General features: G+C 43.4%; 2 protein-coding genes across 3 annotated transcripts in view; one reads left to right on the top strand and one right to left on the bottom strand.

The window, feature by feature from the left end:
* NIPAL3 (NIPA like domain containing 3) overlaps positions 1-6,878 on the bottom strand; it is a 53,986-nt gene extending 47,108 nt beyond the window's left edge. For both annotated transcript variants that reach the window (XM_056122738.1, XM_056122739.1), the window contains exons 1-2: positions 6,727-6,878; positions 2,601-2,909 (exon numbers count right to left, since the gene is read on the bottom strand). In XM_056122738.1, the coding sequence (XP_055978713.1) occupies positions 2,601-2,693 (93 nt within the window). In that variant the 5' untranslated portion in view covers positions 2,694-2,909; positions 6,727-6,878. The remainder of the gene's footprint in view (positions 1-2,600; positions 2,910-6,726) is intronic.
* Positions 6,879-7,245: 367 nt separating this feature from the next.
* STPG1 (sperm tail PG-rich repeat containing 1) overlaps positions 7,246-23,254 on the top strand; it is a 57,317-nt gene continuing 41,308 nt past the window's right edge. The window contains exons 1-4 of the mRNA XM_056122741.1: positions 7,246-7,629; positions 8,123-8,288; positions 11,272-11,398; positions 15,811-15,929. Coding sequence (XP_055978716.1) covers positions 11,341-11,398; positions 15,811-15,929 — 177 coding nt within the window. The 5' untranslated portion in view covers positions 7,246-7,629; positions 8,123-8,288; positions 11,272-11,340. The remainder of the gene's footprint in view (positions 7,630-8,122; positions 8,289-11,271; positions 11,399-15,810; positions 15,930-23,254) is intronic.

Below are 23,254 nucleotides of genomic sequence, written 5' to 3'. Positions count from 1 at the left end.
CATGGCCAGGTGAAATTCCTGAGTGAAGAGCCAGGAATAACCCCTGAGCAGTGCTGGGTGTGGCCCTAAAACAAACAATTTTTTTCTCTCTTTTTTGAAAGTGGGAATATGAATTCTAGTACCTTCCCAGCCCCATTAACACTTCCTCCTCCTGGGTTCCCAGAACTACTTTGGAGCCTTATCATTTCATTTTTCATTTCATCATCCTGTTATTCGTCGATTGCCTCGAGCAGGTCCCAGTAACGTCTCTTTCATCCTTGCCCTGAGATTATATTCAAGGCTATTTAGGAGAATGAGACCCATCATTGTTACTGGTATTTGGCCTTATAATAATGTTATTATAGAATTCAGCTTTTTTGAAATGGGATTTAGTCACTACAGTAAAGGCATGCTAAACAAAATAAAGGAGAAAGAAGACAGCTTCCTCTTAGGAGTCCCTGCTTCTAATGCCAGGCACAGTAACTATACATTCTGCTGCACTGTGCACTTTGGTCTGATCCTCTTCGTAAACACAGGTTTTATGAGTCAAGCACCTCCTGCATGCCTGGCACAGGAAAGCCCTGTTTCATTGCTCCATATAACTTGGAGGGACACAGTGGGGAGGGTGGTATTGCTACCATCATCTCCCCCATAACCAGCTCCAAAGGGTGAAGGTCTTTAAGATGATATCTAGGGTGGGAAACTGCACCCAGGTCTTCCCTGTTTCCCACTCAGTATTTCCCTCAGTTTGGAACTCTTTGATAACATGTCTGTCTCTGCCACAGCTCCTTAGCTCTTTGGTAGTGTCACCATGACTTACATATTTTTGTTCTGGCACCAAGATATTTCTGAAGTTATGGAATTAAGTTTGTAATTAAAATAGCAATTTTTAGACTTTGGCAGTGCTAAGGTGGTGAGTTGTGTACATATCAAAACAGTAAGCACTGAAGCTTTCAGGCATGCGACCCAAATTATAATAATAAAAATTAAAAAATAAGTTTTCCAGGGGGCTGGAGTGATAGCACAGTGGGTAGAGCATTTGCCTTTCACGCGGCCGACCCGGGTTAGATTCCCAGCATCCCAGATGGTCCCCCAAGCACTGCCAGGAGTAATACCTGAGTGCCGAGCCAGGAGTAACTCCTGTACATCGCTGGGTGTGACCCCCAAAAAAAGCAAAAAAAAAGTTTTCCAAGAGGGTGGGATAGGTGGAAGAGGACCTTGGGATATTGGGAAGGGAAGCTGACACTGATGATGGGTATGAAGCTGGAACACTGTATGCCTGAAACTCTATTACTAATAATACTGTAAATCACAATGCACAAACTAAAATTGGAACAGAAAAGAAATTAAAAGGAAACTTTTAAAAACTCATCAGAAAGTGTTCAGTGCTTTCTTAGCTCCTATGTTTGATTATTTGCCATCCATTGATCACTGGGCCAACTGTATTCACTATTATTTTTATTTCTTATAGCACAGCGGTAGGGTGTTTGCCTTGCACACAGCCAACATGGCCGACCCGGGTTCGATTCCTCTGCCCCTCTCAGAGAGCCTGGCAAGCTACCGAGAGAACCTCGCCTGCCCGGCAGAGCCTGGCAAGCTACCCGTGATGTATTCGATATGCCAAACAGTGACAACAAAGTCTCCAATGGAGACGTTATTGGGCCCGCTCGAGCAAATCGATGATCAACGGGAGGGCCTTTACTTTACTTACTTTACTTTATCTGGAGAAGGAGTGGGTGAGGGAAAAGAAAAGGAATAAGGGCCAGGGACTGAACCTGAGGTTCCCACATATAAGCATGTGCTATAGCTCTTGGAAATATATTTCTAACTCACAAGTATTCTTTCAATTCCTACTCAGTGTCATAGGAAATATTCTGCAAACAAGGTTATGTAAAAACACCAAAATACATAAGATAATGTAAATCTGATCCCAAATTTATAATACCGGAAATAAGGGAAGGGAACATAATAAAATCTGAACAAAGACTGCCTCCCAAGTGACACAGTAGCTAATTTTGGGGCTAAAGGGCCACCCAAATGATCTCAGTTTATATGATTAGATTCCATTCTTGGTACTGCTCAGACACAGTGGTGCTGGGCACACCAGGAACATCCTGGAAGTCCTTGGGGGATGGTGATATGCAGTGCCAAGGATTGAATTCAGGAGTGCAAGCTTTTGAATCATCTGTCCTGCTCCTGATAGATGATTTTGAAATAAATTTCTTTTTCTGGGGCTAGAGTAATTGCACCACGAATAGGGTGCTTGCCTCGCACACCCAGGTTCAATCCCTGGCATTACTTATTGTCTCATGAGCCCACTTGGAGTGACCACTGAGCACAAAGCCAGAAGGAAGTCTTGAGCATGGCCAGGTGTGCCCCCTCCTCAAAAGAATAAAATCAAACAAAAATATGAAATCTTCTTAGTGGGAATGCATTCCTTAAAAATATCATTCCACTTCCTTATTTTTGTGTATTTTAATGAGCAGCTCTTGTCCTTGCATTGTACCTTCTGTAAGTTTATTAATGTCAGTGATAGGCATGTGGCCCCTAGACATATCAGCAAGTCAATGCTTCATTCTCTTGTCAGAAAAAGACAAAATTCCATACCCAAAAGATCTTACCTTGTAGGAGAAGGAGGCCTCGCTCACGGGGTCAGCACTGCTGGTGGGCACGAGCTGCTGCAGCTGCAGGGCTACACTGTGGGTTCTATCCATGCTGGCTAATGGCACATCTCCAGGTCTGGCTCAGTAATGGCACAGCTGATAAGCAGCACCAAAGCTGGAAGCCCTCTTTCTCCCACCAGCCATCGTGTCCTCTCTCTGAGTTTTTCACGTTGTCTTGCCTGATTTAGAGACTTTTCCTCATCTTCATTCAGAGAAGTGACAATTTTGGTCTCTTCCAAGCTGAAAAAGTCCGTTTTCTGATCTTTCCTGTAGGGTGGTGAGGGGGAGCATTAAAACTGTATGTATAGGGAGCAGAGTGATAGTATAGTGGGTAGAGTCTTGCCTGGCATGTGTTTGATCCTGGTTCCATCTCTGACATCCCATATGTTTCCCAAAGTTGACCAGAATGTTCCCTGAGCTCAGGAGAAAGCTCTGATTACCACCAGATGTGGCCCCCCAAACAAAATAAATAAAATAAATAAAAATTCATGTACAATGAACATTGAACCCAACTTTGCTCCCCAAGAAGAGAAAAATATTAGGACAAGATACTAATTGCCATGATAGATGAGGCTGCTTAAGAAACTGTATGCTATCGCTCAGATACTTTAAAATCTTTCTTTTTGTACCTTTAAAATTCCCTTACTTAATAAATAAAAAACCCCTTTTGTCTAACTTAAATCCCTCCATTTTCATAGGTTTCTCTATATAAAAAGCAGAATGTTTCCAATGTTTACTTTTCAAGGCATAAAAAAATATCCCACAGACACTCACAAAAAGGGAATCATCTGGGTGTCATCTTAGGGAAATAAGAAGGAAAATAAAAGAAATCTCCATGAAAGAAGTGGCCTGGGCTGCTGCTTACGGCCTGCTGAGCACCTTGAGAAGGGTTAAACTGAAAGAGTACATCACTTGGCTTCTGGAAGATTCTTTCTGCTGCCTCCTTTGTAAAGTGGGGTTAGTGTGCTAAATAATGTGACCTCACCAGCAATGTTGATGATTCTTGCTAACTTCACTGGGAACTGATATTTTCAGTGAATTTAAAGCTTTCCTGCAATTATAAGAGGGAGAGAGAGAGAGAGACAGAGAGACAGAGACAGAGACAGAGAGAGAGAGAACAGAGAGAGAGCCCCTACTGTCCAGGGTGGCATGACCCAAAGCCCTACCCTGGAGCTCTCTTTGATGATTTTTAATATTTAAGAAGCTAACATACAAATTTTAATTCTATTATAATGTCGATGTATATTCATTTCCATTATAAAAGGTTTTAGGTGGCTTTTGACCTGTCATGTGCTACCTGCTTATACTGGCCACGTCGTTTAACTTCCCAATCCATTTTCTCTGGTAAAATAATGGGGTTTACTATTTTACATTGCTGTCACACAGGGTTGTTGTGAGAAATAATTGGTGTGTGATGAAATATTGCATGTAAAAAGCCTTAACAGTGAGTGGGCAATGACTGTGAACAATTATTAGTATTAATCTCATTTGTAGCAGTTTCTATATTTAATTTGCTGACAAATATTTCTTTCTCTGTCATGCATTCATACAACAAATAAGTACTGAGGACTTAATTGGTGCCAAAATGTCTCTCCCAGGCCTCCAGGTTCCAGAAAGCTACCTTCTTATTTCCTGTAGCTTTCTGTTCTTTTGTTATATAGCCCAGGGTCCAGGATTCTGGCTCTTGGTGTGAATAGTAAAGTCACTGTCATAGGGAGGCATGACCCAAAGCCCTTTGGATAGTAGCCCTTTGTCTACTAGCTAGGAGACACCAAGCACAAGGTTTGATACAAGAGCTGAAAAAAAAAAAGGCTACTTGGCCCAGGTCTCACTTTGTCAAAAGGCTTCCAAATTAAATTAATGCCACGGCCTCCAGATGAGACTACACATTCAAAAGCTTTCTAGCTCACATATGTATGTGCACATAGACATACATTATGAAACACACTCATCAGGCTTTATAACTTACATCGCATAACCCAGACTTCCCAGCCTGAATACTTATGTTTGTAATCATAACTATTCTTCACTATCATTTTACATATGTTAAAAGTGCTATCATGTTAGATGGATATATGCCAGTTTTAACATTTTTAATATAACAGCCTTAAAAAAGGAAGCTTGTTCCAGGGTTTTCTTCATCTCTGAGTGACTTCCGGAGGAGGAATTCTGCTCTGGTGGTGAAGGATAACTGGGACACAGACTGGAAAGGTTTTGTAGAATCCCCTGTTCAGTCACTTCAATCAGGATCTAGTGCAGAGCCTGGCATAATTATTGCCATATTCACCCAGTGACTAGCTAAAGGGAGGCCTGTGGAGCTTCTGGGACCCTGTGGCTGCTTCACAATCCAAAACAAAATGGCTTATTTTAGGTCTAAGCCTCCACAACCTGAGATATACAACGGATAAATTCAGCCCCACCCACAGGATGTCAGAGAAAGCAAATTAGCCCTGGGATCATGTCACATGGGGGATATAAAATTCTGGTCTTTTTTATGTTTATTATTTTTTAAAATGAATCACCATGAGATACAGCTACAGACTGACAAACTTCCATGATTACATTTCAGTCATACAGTGATCGAATACCCATCCCTCCACCAATGCCAATTCTTCACTAGCAATGTTCCCAGTATCCCTCCTGCCACCCCCACTCCTTCCCACCCCCTGCCTCTGTGGAAGGCACATTCCCTCTTTCTCTCTCTCTCTCTCCTTTTGGGTGTTATGGTTTGCAATATAGGTACTAAGCGGCCATTATGTTTGGTGTATAGTTTAATTTCAGAGCGCATCTCCCATCCCAAGCGAGCCCTCCAAGCATCATTTACTTAGTGGTCCCTTCTTTATCCCAGCTGCCTTTTCCTATAGCACGTGAGACCAACTTTCAAGTTGTAGAGCGATCCTCCTGGCATGTGTTTATCTCCTATCATGTTACTATATACTCCTATCATGTTCCACAAATGAGTGCGGCCACTCTATGTGTCTCCCTCTTTCTGACTCATTTCACTTAGCGCGATACTCTCCATGTCCATAAATTCTGGTCTTCTAATCTCCTTTACATCAGCTGGTAGGTTGGTCCAAGTGGGTCTCTAGTTTTGCGTTTTGTATGCGATGGTGGTACCAGGCATTTAATTTGCTTTTTAAAATCCTCTTTCTCTCTTTCTCAGAAATCCCTTGGATTTCCAAGGCTCAGCCTCCAAAAATCCAAGGCTCTCCCTCAGCCGGGGAAGCCTCTGGACAAAAAGCTTCGGAGAAAGTCTGCCAGTTGTCCTCCCTTATAAGGCCCGCTTTCCTTGTCTCCTCTCTTTTCCTGACTTCCAAAGTGCTTTCCCATAACTGAAGCAGACCCAAGAAGCAGGAGGCTGGGACTCCAGCTGCCTTTCAACAAGCGCACTGGGCTCCAGAAAGGAAAAAACAATTCACTGGGTGCTTGCTTTCACCACACCGCACCCCCCTTATCTCAACCAATGATTCCACCAACCCACAGAGCAGGTTTTAGGCACGGGGAGAAACTACTTGAAGCTTGCTAAGGGTAGGGTCTGCTCAGAACTTGGCTCCAACTGAACAACACCAACACGCCCTTCGCCACCTACCTGACGATTCCAATTCGGTACCTAGACTCGGTGCCTAGCCGGTGAGTGTCAGTTACATGTGGAGCGTTTCCCTATCTTAGGCTTGGGCTTTCTGAAAGCCGTGGAGCTGGAGAACACAATTTCCAGCTGCCATGCCGAACAAGAATGCCTTCCCCTCGTCCCACCTGCTAACCCCACCATCTGCTACTGTCAGGACGCCCGAGCCAGAGAGCAAATGATGAGAGTTACTCCATGTCACTTCCTGATTTGATAAAATAGGGCATCACCTCTCTCGAGGCAAGCCACTGCCCACTCCCCTGTCACCTTCGTTGTCGGATTGGAAAAATATATCTCCGAGGTAAGGTGACCCAAACTGACAGGGCGGGTGACAGCGAGGAGGGAGGTATTAATACCCAGGGACACTCGAGGATTCCCAGGGAATTTGCTTTCTGAAAAATAAATAAATAAAGCAGAATTCAAATTCCCTCGGCCCTCTCAGTCTTAGTCACTACTCACCGGTGGCGTTCCCTCTAAGGCCCACCTAGCAGAGCTTTCGGAAAGCACTTGGGCTCTTCGGGAAAGCAAGCCGGAGGCGCAGCCTCCTTTAATTTCTTCCCAACTCCGAGCTGCCCCGGGTGCTGCAGTGTTTTGCTTTCAAAGGCCAAGATGTGATTTGCTAGGTTGCCTGCCAGTCAAGAAGCTGGCGAGAGCTTCGCACACACGAGTGGCTGCGTGGAGGAGGTGGGCGGGACAACTTCCAGCTTATTGGCTGCATCTCAAAGCTTGCTTGAAGCGCAGGGCCGGACCCGGTGAGACTGCGAGGACCGGAGCTGCCCACTCACCTGGAGGAAGTCCTCTCTAGAGGGCACGGGAAGGACGCTGGAACCAGCCCTGATCGCCTTCTCTGACTGTCCTGGAGAGCTCAGGTGGCGGTTCACGTCCATCTGCCGTACAGGTGGGCGGCCTGCCTGGAGTCTTCCCTTCTCCTCAGAGCCGCCCACCCTCAGGCTTTACTCCTGCCGTCCAGTCTCCCACCCCCATCATCCGCAGGGGGTTGCCATGTATTCAAATCCTTCTTAACCTTCATCGCCAGGTTCCTCCAAAAAGTCTTCCCCAAACCCTCGCGAAGCCACAGGCATATGCCCTCGGGACCTCCGAAACACCTGTTGGCTTGAGTCAGTACCAGCCCTCCGAGTCTATACAAGCCACACGTCGGTACTTGACGGATGTTTTCCTTGTGTGCAACTGTCACAACGATCACGTGCACGGAGCTCAGGCGCTCTCGCTTGCACGCATTTCATTTCACATCCGCAGCCACGACTCAGTTGACAACCCCGAAAGACGTCGAGCGCACGTCAATTTTACAGATGAGAAATGACCTTCGGGCGGAGATCGACGATAAGAAAAATCTGATGATAGGTCAGACCCTGAGCAGAAGCGAGAGTGGAGGGCACAGCCGAATTCAGAACAGAAAAAGGCTGGCATGTTGTAGCCGCTGCCCAGAAGACAGCGTAGCTGGTGCGAGGTTTTTCTGGGAAGAAGGTGATGGCAGGGCGACCAGGACTGGCCAACCTGCAATGTGTTTGGATTTTACCCGAAATTTAAAGGGGGAACTGTTGGGGGTGGGGATGGAGTTTGATAAGGTCACTGTGACTACTCTAGAGCCTGGGAAGAGGGACTCCTGGGACAGTACAAGCTGCCCTTGGGTAACTGACCACGTCAGTCATCAGCGTTATTAAAAATAGGCTTGGATATGAGAATGTTAGTTCTATTTATTCTTTGAAGTAGGATGAGATGAGCAAAATTCTAAGACTTTTGCTATTTGGGGGCTATCGAACTAGATAAGCTCCTATTAAGTTTCCTCCATTAAATGCTGACGTACTTACTAAACCGAATCCCCAAATTCTGGCAGCTTCCCTGCGGATTTTGAAACGCCTCTAACCATTGGTCAAGAACACTGCATGCTAAAGAAACAGGAGACACCATTGGCTAGAGTTACTCCTAGAATGTGTAGTCTCGGGTTGCCTTGGTGACGGGGAGGTTGGTGACGCCAGAGTCAGTCCCGGGAGACCTACGAGGTAGGCGGCAGTTCCTGTCTTCGGATCCGGGGTGAGGAGGATCCGTTTATCTCCTTGGGATGCCTCGGATACCCCCAATACACACCCTGCGTACTGGGTGCCGGTGGGTGCCTGCAAGGAGGGGAGAAAGCACAGAGACCCTTCCGGGAGGTGTGTCCTCAGAATCTCCACCTGGAAAGAGGTGGGGAGAGCTAGGCATGCCAGCCCTGGAGGCTGCTTTGAAGGACAGAATAACTGACTACTGGCCTCAGCTTATGGAGTATGCAGGGGATCGAGGGCCACTGTGCTGGGGAATCGTAGGAGAGAGAGAGCTGAGTTCTAGTCTCAAATTCACTCCAGCAAATACCTTCTCTACTGTGGGCCTCAACTTAGCTGTCTGTAAAGTGAAAGAATGAGATTGGAATCCACAACTCCGAGAAATTTCTCAGCTAATGAAATATTGATAATGGATTCATCTCTGAGAGTAGTTTTGGGGTTTTTTTTTTGTGCGTTTTTTAAAATTTTATTTCATTATTTTTTTAAATTGAACCACAGTGAGATATACAGTTATAAGGTTATTCATGATTGGGTTTTGGCTATATAATGTTCCAAGACCCATCCCTTCACCAGTGTACATTTTTCACCACCAATGTCCCCAATTTCACTGAGAGTAGTTTATTGGGGGGAAAAAACGCAAACTGCTTCTAACATGCTTGATCGCATTATAACCGAATTGACACAAATAGAGTAAAAACTTTACTCATACAAAGTCTATAAATTTCCAGATTAAGTAAACAGTGTACATGATTTAGTGTATATTGGCATAACCCATAGTGTAAAAAATATTTAGTTAATACTATAACATCATAATCTTTTTTTAAAGGGAGAGCTGGTAGAATTAAAAACATGTCTCAAGAGTAATCATTTGAGTTAAATCTGTATCAAGTGTAGTTCTCTGAATGAGTTACAGGTACATGTATATGTTATTGCTAAAATGTGTCTTTCTAGTTTTCCTCTACAAACATTTATTGAGCAAACTGCCCTCTACGAAGAAACAGAATGGGAACTCAGTGATGAATATTTTCTCTAGGGAGACATGTAAAGAAGTAAATATAAAATGATATTTTATATAATGAGAATGATTTTTGAGAAAAATAGGCAGGATAAGGGGCTAGAGAAATAGAGAAAGAGATGGGGTGGTATGTATTAATAGAGAATAGTCAAGGAAACCATTTCTATAGGAGTGTGATTTCTTCTGATCTCTGAGCAGAAATCTAGTTGGATGTGGTGATAGGGTCCTAGGATGATGTCCAGTATCCTTTAAAATTTTTTTAAATTTATAATTAAATGTAAAAGTTATTCATGATTGGTTTTCAGGTATACAATGTTCCACCACCAATCCCTTCAACAAAGTCCACTTCCCTCCACCATTATCCTTAGTTTCTCTCTGGCCCCCAGTCTGCTTTTATGGCAGCCATTATTCACTGCACGATTTCTCCAGCCTAGGGAGAAAATGTTTTTAAACATATATATGATAGGGGCCAGAGTGAGAGTACAGTGGGTAGGACGTTTGCCTTGCATACAGCCGACATGGGTTCAATCCCCAGCATCCCATATGGTCACCTGAGTACTGCCAGGAGTAACTCCTGAGTGTAGAGCCAGGAGTAGCCCCTGAGTATCGCTGGGTGTGACCAAAAAAAAAGCAAAAAATAAAAAACTCACCCATATATATATGATAAAGGGTGTATATTCAGAATATAAGATAACAAAATTGTTATTTTTAATGAGCAGAGAATATTTGATCAGCCACTTCAAAGAAAGAAAATAAGCAGGGCCAGAGAGATACCACAGTAGATAGGGCGATTTCTTTGCACACAGATGACCGGGTTCAATCCCTGGCATCTCATTGGATTCCCTAAGCACCACCAGGAGTAATTTCTGAGTGCAGAGCCAGGAGTAATTCCTAAACATTGCTGGGTGTGACCCAAAATTCAGGTGGGGAAACAAACCAGCAAAACCCAAACCATATCAAACAAACAAACAAAAAACAAAAAAAACGGGGGGGGGGGGACAGGAAATCATGAATTAAAATGACAGTAAGGTACTACAAATATCCACTAGAATACTTGTAATTATAGAGGTTTACAAAGCACATGTTGGGGTGATATGTGGAGTAATTAAAACCAGATACTAGTACATGAAGCAGTACAGAAGAATTTCAAGAGTCACTGTGCTAAAAACTAGAGAGATGGTACAGGGGTTAAGGCTCTTGACTTAATGCAGCTGACCTGGGTTTGATCCCCAGCACCATATATTATCCCCAGAGTCTTGTCAGCAATGATCCCTGAGCACTAAGCCAGGGGTAAGCACTGAATACCACCAAAGGTGGCCCAAAAATCATAAAAAGGAAAAAGATGCACTGTGCTGAATGAAAAATGATCGTAAAGTAAAAAAGTAAAGGCCCTCCCGTTGATCATCGATTTGCTCGAGCGGCCCAGTAACGTCTCCATTGGAGACTTTGTTGTTACTGTGTCTGGCATATCGAAAAATGATCAATACTGATAATATTTTATAGTCTAGAAAAGGCAATAATTTTAGTGGGAAGCAGAAAAGTAGTTGCTGGAGGACAGAGTTGGGAGTGACCCATGGATCCTTTTAAGGGATATTTATATCTTTATTATGGTGGTATTTAACAAATTGTAATCATTGATCAAAATGTAGAATTATACTCTTATAATTGGTGGACTATTACAGCTATTTATAAATGATCCCAATAATGATGAAAGCGTAGGCCCAAGTCTTTAGTAGCTCTGGAAGTATCCAGGTACAGAGATCCTGCTGCAGGCCATGTGATGAGCGTGGGGTTGGGTTTTGGGTTCATAGAGCTTGGTCATGCTCAGTCTCACCCCACAAGATTTCTCAGTATACCTGCAGATAGAATATTCAGTAGACACATCGAACAAGGATGTGAACAATTCCTAAAATGCGTATTTTTCTGTTTCAGGTACATAGACGAACATATAGTAGAGTTTCTCATGAAACAAGTGGAATTTATCAAGAAAACTTTGCTAAGATGAACAGCTCAACACAGAAAAAACTATCTTCCAGAAATGCCAGAAAACTATTCAAAGGTCTAAAAATGAATTTAATAACATATCTTTGGAGGGAGGAAAGACTCTTCACTTATGTTTATTTTTTCATATAAAAATAAATTTTAAGGAAATGTACTATATCCTATGTCATATCCACAAGGTCATCCTGAATGCATGTCAGACAACTGCTTTAATTAGTACCCGCTCTTTATTGTGCAATGATTGGGAGAAAGTTGTAAGATGGGATTTGCAAGTTGGAGGATGAAGAAATTTATTTCACAAAAAAAGTACCAGATTATCATTTTTGTGTATTCGGTAAGAAGCTCATCCTCAAATTTAGATGTGAGAAATTTATTTACCAAATTTTAACAAAAGTCCCAATCTGCTGGGTTGTTGGAAACTTGAACACCAGGTCATCATTAGTGCAAATACCATGTCCTCCTTGTTTTAAGTTATTGGATCTTTCTTGGTAGAAAGAGGTCATATGATGGGTGGGAGGTTGAGGGGGCGGTGGCGAGGGGAGGAAAGGGAACAAGTATTCAGAACATTGGTTCTCTGTCTACACAGCTGAAATAGCCATCCCAGCAATCCTGCTTTCTTTGATTTCGTTACACTACAAAACCTGGATAATTCTGAACCTCTACAGTTTTTAGTAAACATTGATGAATGCTCACTTCCACCTTCTAGATGAGTTTTGAAAGCCTCTGCTGATCTCAGACTCAGAAAATTGCCCTCACTTCTCTTTCCCTACTATCTTTTGATTTTGTAACTTATTGGTTGAGAACTGAGCTGATAGTAGGCCCAGAGTACCACTGGATGTCGCCCTAACACAAAAAGAGAGAGAAAGAGAAGGAGGAGGAGGAGGAGGAGGAGGAGGAAAAAAGTGAAATAGGAGAAGGTAGGGTTTTTTTGTTTGTTTTGTTTTGTGGTTGTTTTTTTGTTTGTTTGTTTGTTGGTGTTTTTGTTTGCTTGTTTTTTTTGGTTTTCTTTTTTTTTTTCTTTTTGGGTCACACCCGGCGATGCTCAGGGCTTACTCCTGGCTCATGCACTCAGGAATTGCTCCTGGCGGTGCTCAGGGGACCATATGGGGTGCTGGGAATCGAGCCTGTGTTGGCCATGTTGGCTGCGTGCAAGGCAAACGCCCTACCCACTGTGCTATTGCTCCAGCCCCCAAGTTTGTTTGTGTTTTTAATGAGGATGGAGTGATAGCAAGGATTCATAGTTTGAACTTTGGGCAGGTACCAAAGGATAGAGCATTCAGGATTTCTCATCAGATACTCAGGTGTGGGTCAGAAGAGGAAGAGGAAAGGGTGAGGCTTAAAAGTTGTCAGCAGTTAAGAAAAATGGTTTTATTAAATTATATTTTGTTCTCAGATTCCATGACCCGTGGAGGTTAGAGTGTAAATAGCTTTCTGATTGTGTATATTCTCTTACATAGGGACCGTCAAGGTGAAGGGGTTGATACATATGATGTATCAATTTCCCCAAACCAGACACATAAAAATTTCCCGTGATTTTCTATAAATGACCCCAGACTTCTCTTTAACCCTTGTGTTTCTCCAAAGCAGAGACAAAGAATAAACTTATCCTTGTCTTGGACAGCACCTGAACAATGACAGTAAGCCATTAGTGGGATTCCTCCAGCCTGCATCAGGCTGTTCTGCTGAATTCTGGGGATAGTGTGAGGAGGAATCTTTGATTTTCTCCTATCCCAGGTTGCTCCACAGATGTTTCTGTGTCCTCTTTTGACTTAGCAAGAGCATCTTCCTTGTCCTCTCTTTCTTCTTCCCTGCGACTCTACATTTCAACAGTGGGATCACTCCACTAGATTAAGAAATGGAGTAGGAAGTTGCGGATAAATTTGCATGTGGCCAAGAAATTAAAGGGAGTACTTTTTTAAAAGCAGGTTTTATGTTTATCTCTGGTCAAAAGACACGGTATTGTTCTTGATCACTTGATCACTTGACATCCCGTTACTCATCGATTTGCTTGAGCAGGCACCAGTAACGTCTCCATTCGTCCCTGTCACGCTAGTGTAGCCCAATGGCATCTGCTTACTCCAGGAACATGAAGAGCCTCAAACAGATCATTCAGGGTCTTGACGAAGAAGTCTGACCATCTCATAGGTGGGCGGCCATGCGATATTTTGATGTCCCATGGAATCCAGACAGTAATGACTCTAGTCCAGTGGTTGTTTCCAAATCTCATTACGTGTCCGGCCCATTTGATTTTTGATGCCTTGGCAAACGAGACAGCATCCTTGATTCTTGACCATCGACAGAGGTTGGAACTCTGGATTCTTTCTCTCACTTGAGTGAAGCATGATACTCCAAGCATAGCTCTTTTGATTCCTTTTTGGGAGACCTGAATAGCGTTCTCATCCTGTTTTTGTAGGGCCCAGGTCTCTGAGGCATATGTTAATGCAGGAAGAATGATGGAATCGAAGGATGTGCCCGGAGCCGGAGCCGGAGGTTCTTTGTCCTCTTAGCTATTCTTTGACGCTCTCGGAGACATTCCTAGCCGCTCTCTTCCTCCTGCGCAACTCAGGTGCCAGATCATTCGTCATGTTGAGTTCTCGACCTAGGTACACACGTTGCATTCGGAGATGTTCGTTCCGTTAAGAGCAAATGGAACGTCAGGAACGAGACCATTTCTCATAAACATTGTCTTCATGAGATTCAGCTGTAGTCTGACCTTTCCACACTCACAGTCAAAGTCGGCCAGCATTTGTGCTGCTTGGCTAATGTTTGGTGTTATTAGAATGATGTCATTAGCGAAGCGGAGGTGGTGTGGTTGCCGGCCATCTATCTTCACTCCCATTTCTTCCCATTCCAGTCCCATTCCAGTCGTCACATGACGTTCTCGAGGGTGGCACTGAAGAGTTTCGGTGAAATGGTATCACTCTGCCGAACCCCTCTCTTAACATGGATGATCACTTCTTTGTAGAATGGTGAGATCCTGGTAGTGAATATGTAATACAGCTCACGGAGGATCCTGATGTATTGAGTTTGAACGCCCTGTTTGGCTAGGGCTTCGATGACTGCTTCAGTCTCAACAGAATCAAAGGCCTTCTTTAAATCAATGAACATTAGACAGAGCGGCATGTTGAAATCTTGAGAAACCTCAATGAGCTTTGTTATCGTGTGGATATGGTCGATCGTGCTGAATTCTTTTCGGAACCCGGCTTGCTCGCATGGTTGTCCTTCATCTAGTGATCTGCCAATCCTATTCAGGATGACTCGAGTGAACAGCTTGTAGATGACAGACAACACACAGATCAGGAGATAGTTGCCAATGTCATGGATATCTCCCTTCTTGTACAGTAGTACAGTTCTGCTGGGTTTCCTTTGGGACAGAACCTTGCATTCAGACAGGTAGCGTGTGAAGAGCCGAGCCAGTGTATTGATGAGTACTGGCTGCAGGTTCTTCAGGTGTTTGGGTCTGACCTTGTCTGGGTCGGGTGCTGTTTGGTTCTTCACCGATGAAATGGCGTGTCGGATTTTGGAAGGGAGAACGTTGGGAACAACATATCTATCCTGCGGAATTTGGTATGTGGGCAGGTGGACGTGGCTATCGAAGAAATCCGAGTAAGAAAGTCATGGATAATCTTCTCCATTGCCCTTCTGGAAGATGTGATAGATCCATCAGGATGTCAGAGGGCAGTCATCCTGATCTTGTAGTTGGGGAAGGACAGGCGGGTGTTGCAAATGTTTTTCCCAGCTTCTGCCACATCGGCCAGCACTGCTGCTTTTCTCTCTTTGAGGTCTTCCTTTATCGCTTTTCTGCACTGCTTTGTGAGCTCGGATGTTAGCTTGTGGTTGCCTGAGGCTTGCGCCCAGCCACGTTGGTGAACGAGCCAACAAAAAATCCAAATGAGTTTTTAAAGACAGATGTCTCCACTACCCAGCTGCTGCCATGCTCCAGGCTGCTTTAACCTTCCAAGATTACCGCACCATATTTGATGGGGTTCAAATATGGCTTGAACCATGGGAAGACCTGCAAGGGCAATTAGAGGCCACCCTAAAAGCCTCTATCCCTCTTGAAGAGCCTGGGAAGCTACAGAGAGTATCCCGCCTGCACGGCAGAGCTTGGCAAACTATCTGTGGCGTATTTGATATGCCCCAAACAGTAAATACAATGGGTCTCATTCCCCTGACCCTGAAAGAGCCACCAATACGGCATTGTTCTATTCGATTGAAAATAAAACTTAGAGGGAATCTCTGGGGGCTGAAGAGATAGCACAATGGGTAGGGTGCCTTCCTTGCACAAGGTGAATCAGGAACCACATATGGTTCTTTGAGAGCCAGCAGGAATGATCCCTGAGTACAGAGCCAGGAATAATCCCTGTGATCAGCCTGATATGGCCCCCAAATAAACAAAATCTAAATGAAAGGCAGCTGTTTTCTGCATTTGTCAGTTCTTGATGCTAATTTTTATTTGTTTTTGTTTAGGTTTCACGGCTGCATACCCAACACGCTCCTCCATTCCTTCGAAATATATTCAGTTTGTAATTCCAGAGCCAGAAAAAAAAGGATTTAATAGTCAATCCAAGCGATTTCATAAGAAACTGGTAATAACAATTAGTGTGGATTGTTCTAATTATTGTGAATGTTTCTGTGACCATTAGAGGGTAGTGTCACCCTGTCTGTCTGATTGTGTACTGACTGGCTTATAAGAGTGTTTGCTAGACAGTTGCCTAAAAGGAAAATGTGTGTGTGTGTGTGTGTGTGTGTGTGTGTGTGTGTGTTTAAGAGAGAGAGAAAGAGAGACAGAGACAGAAATAGAGACAGAGAGAGGTTGAGAGGGGAGAGAGAAGGAGAGAGAGAGAGAAGAAAATGCCATAGAGGTAGGCTTGGGAGGTGGTAGGGGTGGGGGTGGCGTAAGGTAATGGGGGAGGATGGTGGTAGGAAACTGGAATTGGTGGTGGTAAATATGCACTGCTGAAGAGAAGGGTGCTTGAACAGTGTATGATCTGAAACTCAGTCATTAACTACTTTGTAACTGTATCTCACGGTGATTCAATTAAACAAAATTTAATTAATTTTGCTATAATGAGCTAGAAAGATAATTCAGGAGAAAACAACCATGTCTGGATTTAATGTGACACACTGAATTTAAAAAATTAAGAAAAGGATTTTTAAATTACTTGTACTGAGCAATAGCACAGTAAGTAAGGCATATTGCCTTGCACACAACCGACCCAGCCAATTGCAGATCCAAGTTCGATTACTCCACCCCTCTCGGAGAGCCCGGCAAGATACCGAGAGTATCTCGCCTGCACGGTAAAGCCTGGCAAGCTACCCGTGACATATTCAATATGCCAAACATAGTAACAAGTCTCACAATATTTCTGGGCCCGCCCGAGCAAATTGATGAACAACGGGAGGACAGTGCTACAGTGCAGTACTCAAAAATACCAGGAGTCTCTTGAAAAAGGTAAAAAACGTTTTGTCGGCTGACCTTAACCTCACTCACGAGTAGGAACAAGGATTCTTTCTTCAAAACTAAAAGGGAAAAATGAAAGAATCTTAAATTGGAAATTACCTTTTGTGATAGGGTCCCCTTCCCTTAATCTTCCTTTATCAGTGTGCGACTATTGGTTATTTCTGTTCAACGTCTTCCCCAAATATCCCTTTTTTCCTGATGTGCTCTCTCCTGTTTGCGATTTCACCGACTGAAATCCCACGAGTCTGACCTTCTCCCCTGTGACCAGCAGGGGGCTGAAGCAACTCACAGATGTTTCCAGGATTGCCTCTAAAAAATCTTCATTCCTTTATTCGGTTCACCAACCCTTAGAACAATATTCTTTCAGATGAGTCAGTGTCTCAGTTATCTTTGTTGCTTTCTGTAGACGTTTCTCATCCTACGACCTTGTGCAGGGCCGGGAGAGGCCAGCGGGGAAGCTGGTTCTGAGTCTGGACAGAGAGGAGGCCACTGGCAGGGGACCTTTGACCCTCCACCTGATTTTGCCTTTGAAAACAAGAATACCATATGACAGAATATGTAGAAAGTTCACTTCTGATATTTTAAGACTTTAAGAAAATAAACAATAAGGATCAGATTGTGCATGTATAACACAATCACACAATCGTACTGATTTTTAATTACCTGTAGTTTTCCTCCAAAGATGATAAATCAAATATTTTCTCAGGAGTTTCTTTCTCTTTTCCTTCTAGTTTCATATATATATAGCACAGCGGGTAGAGCGTTCGCCTTATAAGCGGCCAACATGGCCGACCCGAGTTCGATTCCTCCGCCCCTCTCGGAGAGCCCGGCAAGCTACCGAGAGTATCTCGCCCGCACGGCAGAGCCTGGCAAGCTCCCCGTGACGCATTCGATATGCCAGACACAGTAACAACAAAGTCTCCAATGGAGACGTTACTGGGCCCGCTCGAGCAAATATATATATATATACACACACACACACATATATTTCTTATTTTTGGGGTCACATCCAGCGGTGCTCAGGGGCCACTTCTGGCTCTGCACTCAGAAATCACTTCTGGCGGTGTTTGGGGGACCATATAGGATGCTGGCGATTGAACTGGGGTTGGCTGTGAGTAAGGCAAATGCCCTTCCCACTGTATTATCCCTCCAGCCACAATTTTCTTATATTTTTTTAACTGTCTCTTTCCTGTTTCTTCATTTGTCAATTTTAAGATTATATATATATGATATTTGCAGATGCTCCTCAAATAAAAATAATAGTAATAATTTTTTAATTGATTCCTACTGTATGAAAATCATTTTTAGACCCTATCTCTAATTCTCAGCCTATGCTAAAAGAAAGGGTTTATAATCTCAATAGAAGAGGAAACAGAGGTTTAGGGAAGTTAAATGACCCACCCAAGGTAACATGACACAGGGCTTGGCATAGAAGAGGCCCTACATAAATATTTGCTGAATCAATGTGGAAAGAATTAGATCTCAAACCCAGGCCTAGCTCACTCCAAAGCCTCATGCTCTTTCCACACACGCACCACACCCCGCTTTGTGGCCTGCAAAGCCATAAATTTGATCTGTGAAGGTCCGTGAATGTTTTAGAAAGGCCTTAGGAAAATAGATCAAGCTGAAGACGAGAGCGATGTCAGCTCATGCATAGGCTTCATTCTGAAGACCCAAATCCAGAAACTGAATGAACTTTTTTTTTTTGTGAACATATTTAATTCAATTTAAGTTTTTTTTACCAAATGCTTGCTCTTTAGAAATTTTTCTCTCTGAGGAACCTAGGTGACAGCCAGCTAATTACTATACAGACAGCATCTAATATAGAGAGAAACAACTCGAAGTTTGATTCATGCATCTCAAATGTGGGTCACATTGGCTCAATAATGTGAAAACAGGAAATCTCAGAGGGTTTTGTATATAAAAATAGAATTTTGTAGAAAATCTCTGGGACCCACCAATCAACTCCTTGTACTTTGCTCTCTTGTTAGCTGTTGCCATGAAGTCATTTGACTTCTCTGGACTCATCTTACTGTCTAAAGCATAAAATGAGAATTTTATAATTTTAAATTTTTAAAGCTATATATATATATATAAGAAGGGGGATGTTATTTCATGCTTTTTGTCTCATTTCCTCCCCCGCCCCCCGGGGGGAAGTGGGCACTGAGAAGTTAAAGATCTTGTTTAACATCATCCAATAATTTAGTGAGGCAATACAAATTAAAACATTTTAAAACTCACCACCCTTCTTAAAACACAAATCGCACACACCCTGTGCCTGATCTCATGCATTGTCGCTGTGTCTTCACATTAGGTCTGTGACCCATTTAGCACATCTTCAACAGAGGGACTTGGTGCCCCTTGAAACATGCACTTACCTTATCAGCCCCATTTTGCAGAAAAACATCGGGCCTTCTTGCCCAGCTCAAATTCCTCACAAGGGTCTGCTGGGTACCAGGAATCCTTCACAGAGCTCAGTCTCTGGACTGGGGATTTGGGCTGCTCGAAATGAAGGCGGCTTCCCTAAACATTTTACAATTATTTACAGAAGGGCTGCTGACTCTGAAGACATGAAGCAACATGCCTCAGTGGACTCAGCAGAGCCCAGTAGCCAAAGGAACATTTTCTTCCCCCACTGCCCTGTCCCCATGTCATTCTGGATGGTGGTCGCTGTTTTCCCAGGTGGGTGGTAATAGTAAGGACACTCAACTCCCATTTCCCAGCCCTCCCCTTAAAAATAAGGGTGCAAGCCTGGGCAGGGATTACTTTTTCATGATTCTAAACCTAATTGATCCCTTTTGATTCCAAAAAAGGAATAGTAGAGGGGGGATTTTTTTTTAAATGCATGCTAATGCTATATATAGACTGACAGTGACTCTGCCTGCCCAGCTGGAAAGCAGGCCAGTGTCTAATTTGCGGTGAAGTTAATACTGGTGAAATTAACAAAATTACTACTGTTCACTTATTACCTTGATGTCAGTGATATCTAAAAGTATGTCAGTGATATCTAAAAGTATGTTAGTGATATCTAAAAGAAAGGAAGTGAGACCACCTCCTTGGCTGAGACCACTATGCACAGGGGGCAATGACTTCAGGGTAAACTCGGCTGCGTATCTGAGCCTCAGTAAGGTCTGCCCTTACCTTCCACTCTGGAAGTCTGAGTTCTCCATGTCAGCCAGCAGCTTGGTTTCTCTTTCTTTCTTTCTTTCTTTCTTTCTTTCTTTCTTTCTTTCTTTCTTTCTTTCTTTCTTCCTTCCTTCCTTCCTTCCTTCCTTCCTTCCTTTCTTCCTTCCTTCCTTTCTTCCTTCTCTTTCTTTTGATATCATAGTCAAGTTTATTTTATTTCCTTTTTTTAATTGAATCACTATGAGATATAGTTGCAAAGGTTTCATGATCAGGCTTAAGTCATAAAATGTCCAACACCATCCCTCCACCAGTATGCATTTCCCACCACCAATATCCCTTGTATCCTTCCTGCCACCCCCCCATCCGAACTTCCCCCCACAGCCTGCCTCTATGGCAGGTATTTTTCTTCTCTCTCTCTTCTCTCCTTTTGGGCATTATGGTTTCTACTACAGGACTGAGAGGTCATCATGTTTGGTCCTTTGCCTGCTTTTAGCACATATCTCCTATTGTCATAATGGCCCCTTTTCTGTCCCGGCCCTTGAGGCAGGCTTCTAAATGTGGACCATTTGTCCTGGCCCTTGTTACTACTGTCCTTGAGTGTTAGTCTCATACTATGTTTTTATTTTTATATACCACAAATGAGAGCAGGACTCTTTCTTATGGGGCTACAGGAGCTGATGGTAGTGATGTTACTGGTGATAACTAATACTCTGCTGTCACTGGCTTTGTGCCAGGCACCCCTTTTAGACCTTTGCATTTATTAACTCATTTAATTCCAATAATAACCTATGAGCTAAGTCCTATCATTATCCCCACTTTTCAGATAATGACTCTGAGACACAGAGGGTTAAGTAACTTGCATGGCCAGGGTCAGCAGGAGAGGGTTGAACCTGAGTAGTGTTCCTAATTCATCTCCTGGAGTAGACGTCAGCATCCCCTTCTCTGCTGAATCTCCAAAGCTGTGATGACTCTGACCACCCCCTGCTTAAAATAATGGTCATGGGTGTACATATAGCTTGGCTTACCCAGGAGCTCCTTAGAAAGTGTTCTTTGCTGTGCCTGAGCCCAAGCCACTCAGTATACAATGAACAACTTCAACTCAAGTTCAATCACTGAGTCTTGGGAACACAACTCTTCTGGTTTACATGGTTTGCTGCAGCTGCTCTATCCCATCTTTAGTGTTGTGAGTGACTAAACAAGCTGTACTCATGTCTTAGGGCCTCACACAGGTCTTGACCCACAGTAGATTTCAATAGTTGAATTGAATTTTTGCCTGCGAGCGATAGCACAGCGGGTAAGGCATTTGCCTTGCACGCAGCCAACATGGCCGACCCGAGTTCGATTCCTCCGCCCCTCTCGGAGAGCCCGGCAAGCTACCGAGAGTATTCGATATGCCAGACACAGTAACAACAAAGTCTCCAATGGAGACGTTACTGGGCCCGCTCGAGCAAATCGATGATCAACGGGAGGGCCTTTACTTTACTTTACTTCTGCTCAAAGGACTGCTCATGGATTGATACTAGATCTAAGAATGGCTCTAAACAAGTGAAGCCTGGGTACTCTCAGAAACAATTTGACTTTAAGAGATACTTTGAAAATTTGTGATTGATTTTCCTTGCCATGTGTCCAACCTAGTTAAGCCAGTTAAGAGGCAAGGATCTGGTTTCTATTTTATTTATTTTTTTTGTAACTTTTGTTTGGGGGGTTTTCTTTGGTTTGGGGTTTACATCTGGTGGTGCTGCAGTCTTACTCCTGGCTCTGGGCTCAGAAATAATTCTTGGTGGGGCTAAGTACAACAGATGGGGTGCTAGCGATCAAACCCAGGTCAAGTAACTATACAAAGCAAGCACCTTCTCTGCTGTACTATCTCTCTCTCTCTTGCTCCCATTTTCACCTATTCAACTGACCTTACTTTCCCCATTCCCACTTTTCACCTTGAGTCTATCAACCAATCTCCTTGATAGAATTCAGTTGAGATTTCCTGCAGTCTCATCAGGGTTCTCGGGATTTTGCATTTTTGCCATCCCCCTTTACTCTTATAAAGTAAGTCCTATTTTTTTTTTTTTGCTTAATATATGCTTGTTACCTTTCCGTTTTCAACCGTGATCAGAGTTGTGGAAATTTGCCAGAGTGAGAAGTGGGGTTTAGGCAGAGAGAGAAAGCAGAAAGGAGGAAATCATCTTATACAGATTTCTGGAGGCTATATAGACAGTTTAAATTGGAAGATCTTAAATGTCCCCTGAACCCTATGCTTTGCAGAATGGTCATTTCTGTTACACCACCTCAGGCCGAAGCCCATCTGTGATGATGGGGACTTGCTGCTTGAAACTGCTGCCAATCCTGGCCCCCATTCCTGGGTTCTTTGTGGAAGGCTAGAGCATAGAATCAAGACCATAGATCTTGTCTCTTTGCAGGTTCACAATTTGGAGGAGGCCCAAAGAAAGGATGTGGGTGGCTTTTCTTCTGGTCCATGCTCTCCTCACCACTTTGAATGCTTTAAACTGAATAAGGCTTTCTATAAGTCAATGACCTGTATGAATACCTAATCCTAAGACTCAAAGACCACAGGCATTTGTAAAGGAATTGCTATTCAGAAACCCCAAATTTTTATGCGATTCCTTCAGTAAGTAAGTCATAGAATAGAGCTCAGTATTTATTTCAGGTATGCCCTTCTTCATTATATACTTCTAGGACTTTAGCAAACTCCTATTTTCACTCTTCTTGTATACTCCTGAGCACAAGAAAAACAATGGTCATCCCCATAAAAGACCAAAGTAGATTCTTCAAACATCTTTGTTTGTTTGTTTGTTTCTTTTTGGGTCGCACCTGGAGATGCACAGGGGTTACTCCTGGCTCTGCACTCAGGAGTTACTCCTGGCGGTGCTCAGGGGACCATATGGGATGCTGGGAATCAAACCCGGGTCGGCCGCGTGCAAGGCAAACGCCCTACCCGCTGTGCTATCTCTCCAGCCCCTTCAAACATCTTTGAAGAATCAAAAGATAATTTAATGTGATCTTTAAACAAAGACCCAGCAGGAACTGCATTTTCCAAGATAGGCAAAGGTTTTTGAAAACCACTGATTTGTCAAACCTGAAAGGATTTGTTGGACAGAATTTATGAAATCTGTACTAGAAAAATCTCGATTGTGAAAGATGTGATTGACTCCAAGCAAAAGCTTCCCCCCCCCCCCCCCCCCCCCGTTCCTCCTTACCTCTCTAAACTGACTCTAGATTAAGTGATTGCTTATCTGGTTCCCAGCCTTGTCACAGGTGAAGGCTGACCTTTTGATACTTCAATTCTTTTAAAGTACTCTCAAAGTGCAT

This window comes from Sorex fumeus, unplaced genomic scaffold (genome assembly GCF_029834395.1).
Source record: "Sorex fumeus unplaced genomic scaffold, SorFum_2.1 ptg000047l, whole genome shotgun sequence".
Classification (NCBI taxonomy): domain Eukaryota; kingdom Metazoa; phylum Chordata; class Mammalia; order Eulipotyphla; family Soricidae; genus Sorex; species Sorex fumeus.
Note: the sequence above shows the minus strand (reverse complement) of the source record. Positions and strands in the feature narration are given on the sequence as shown.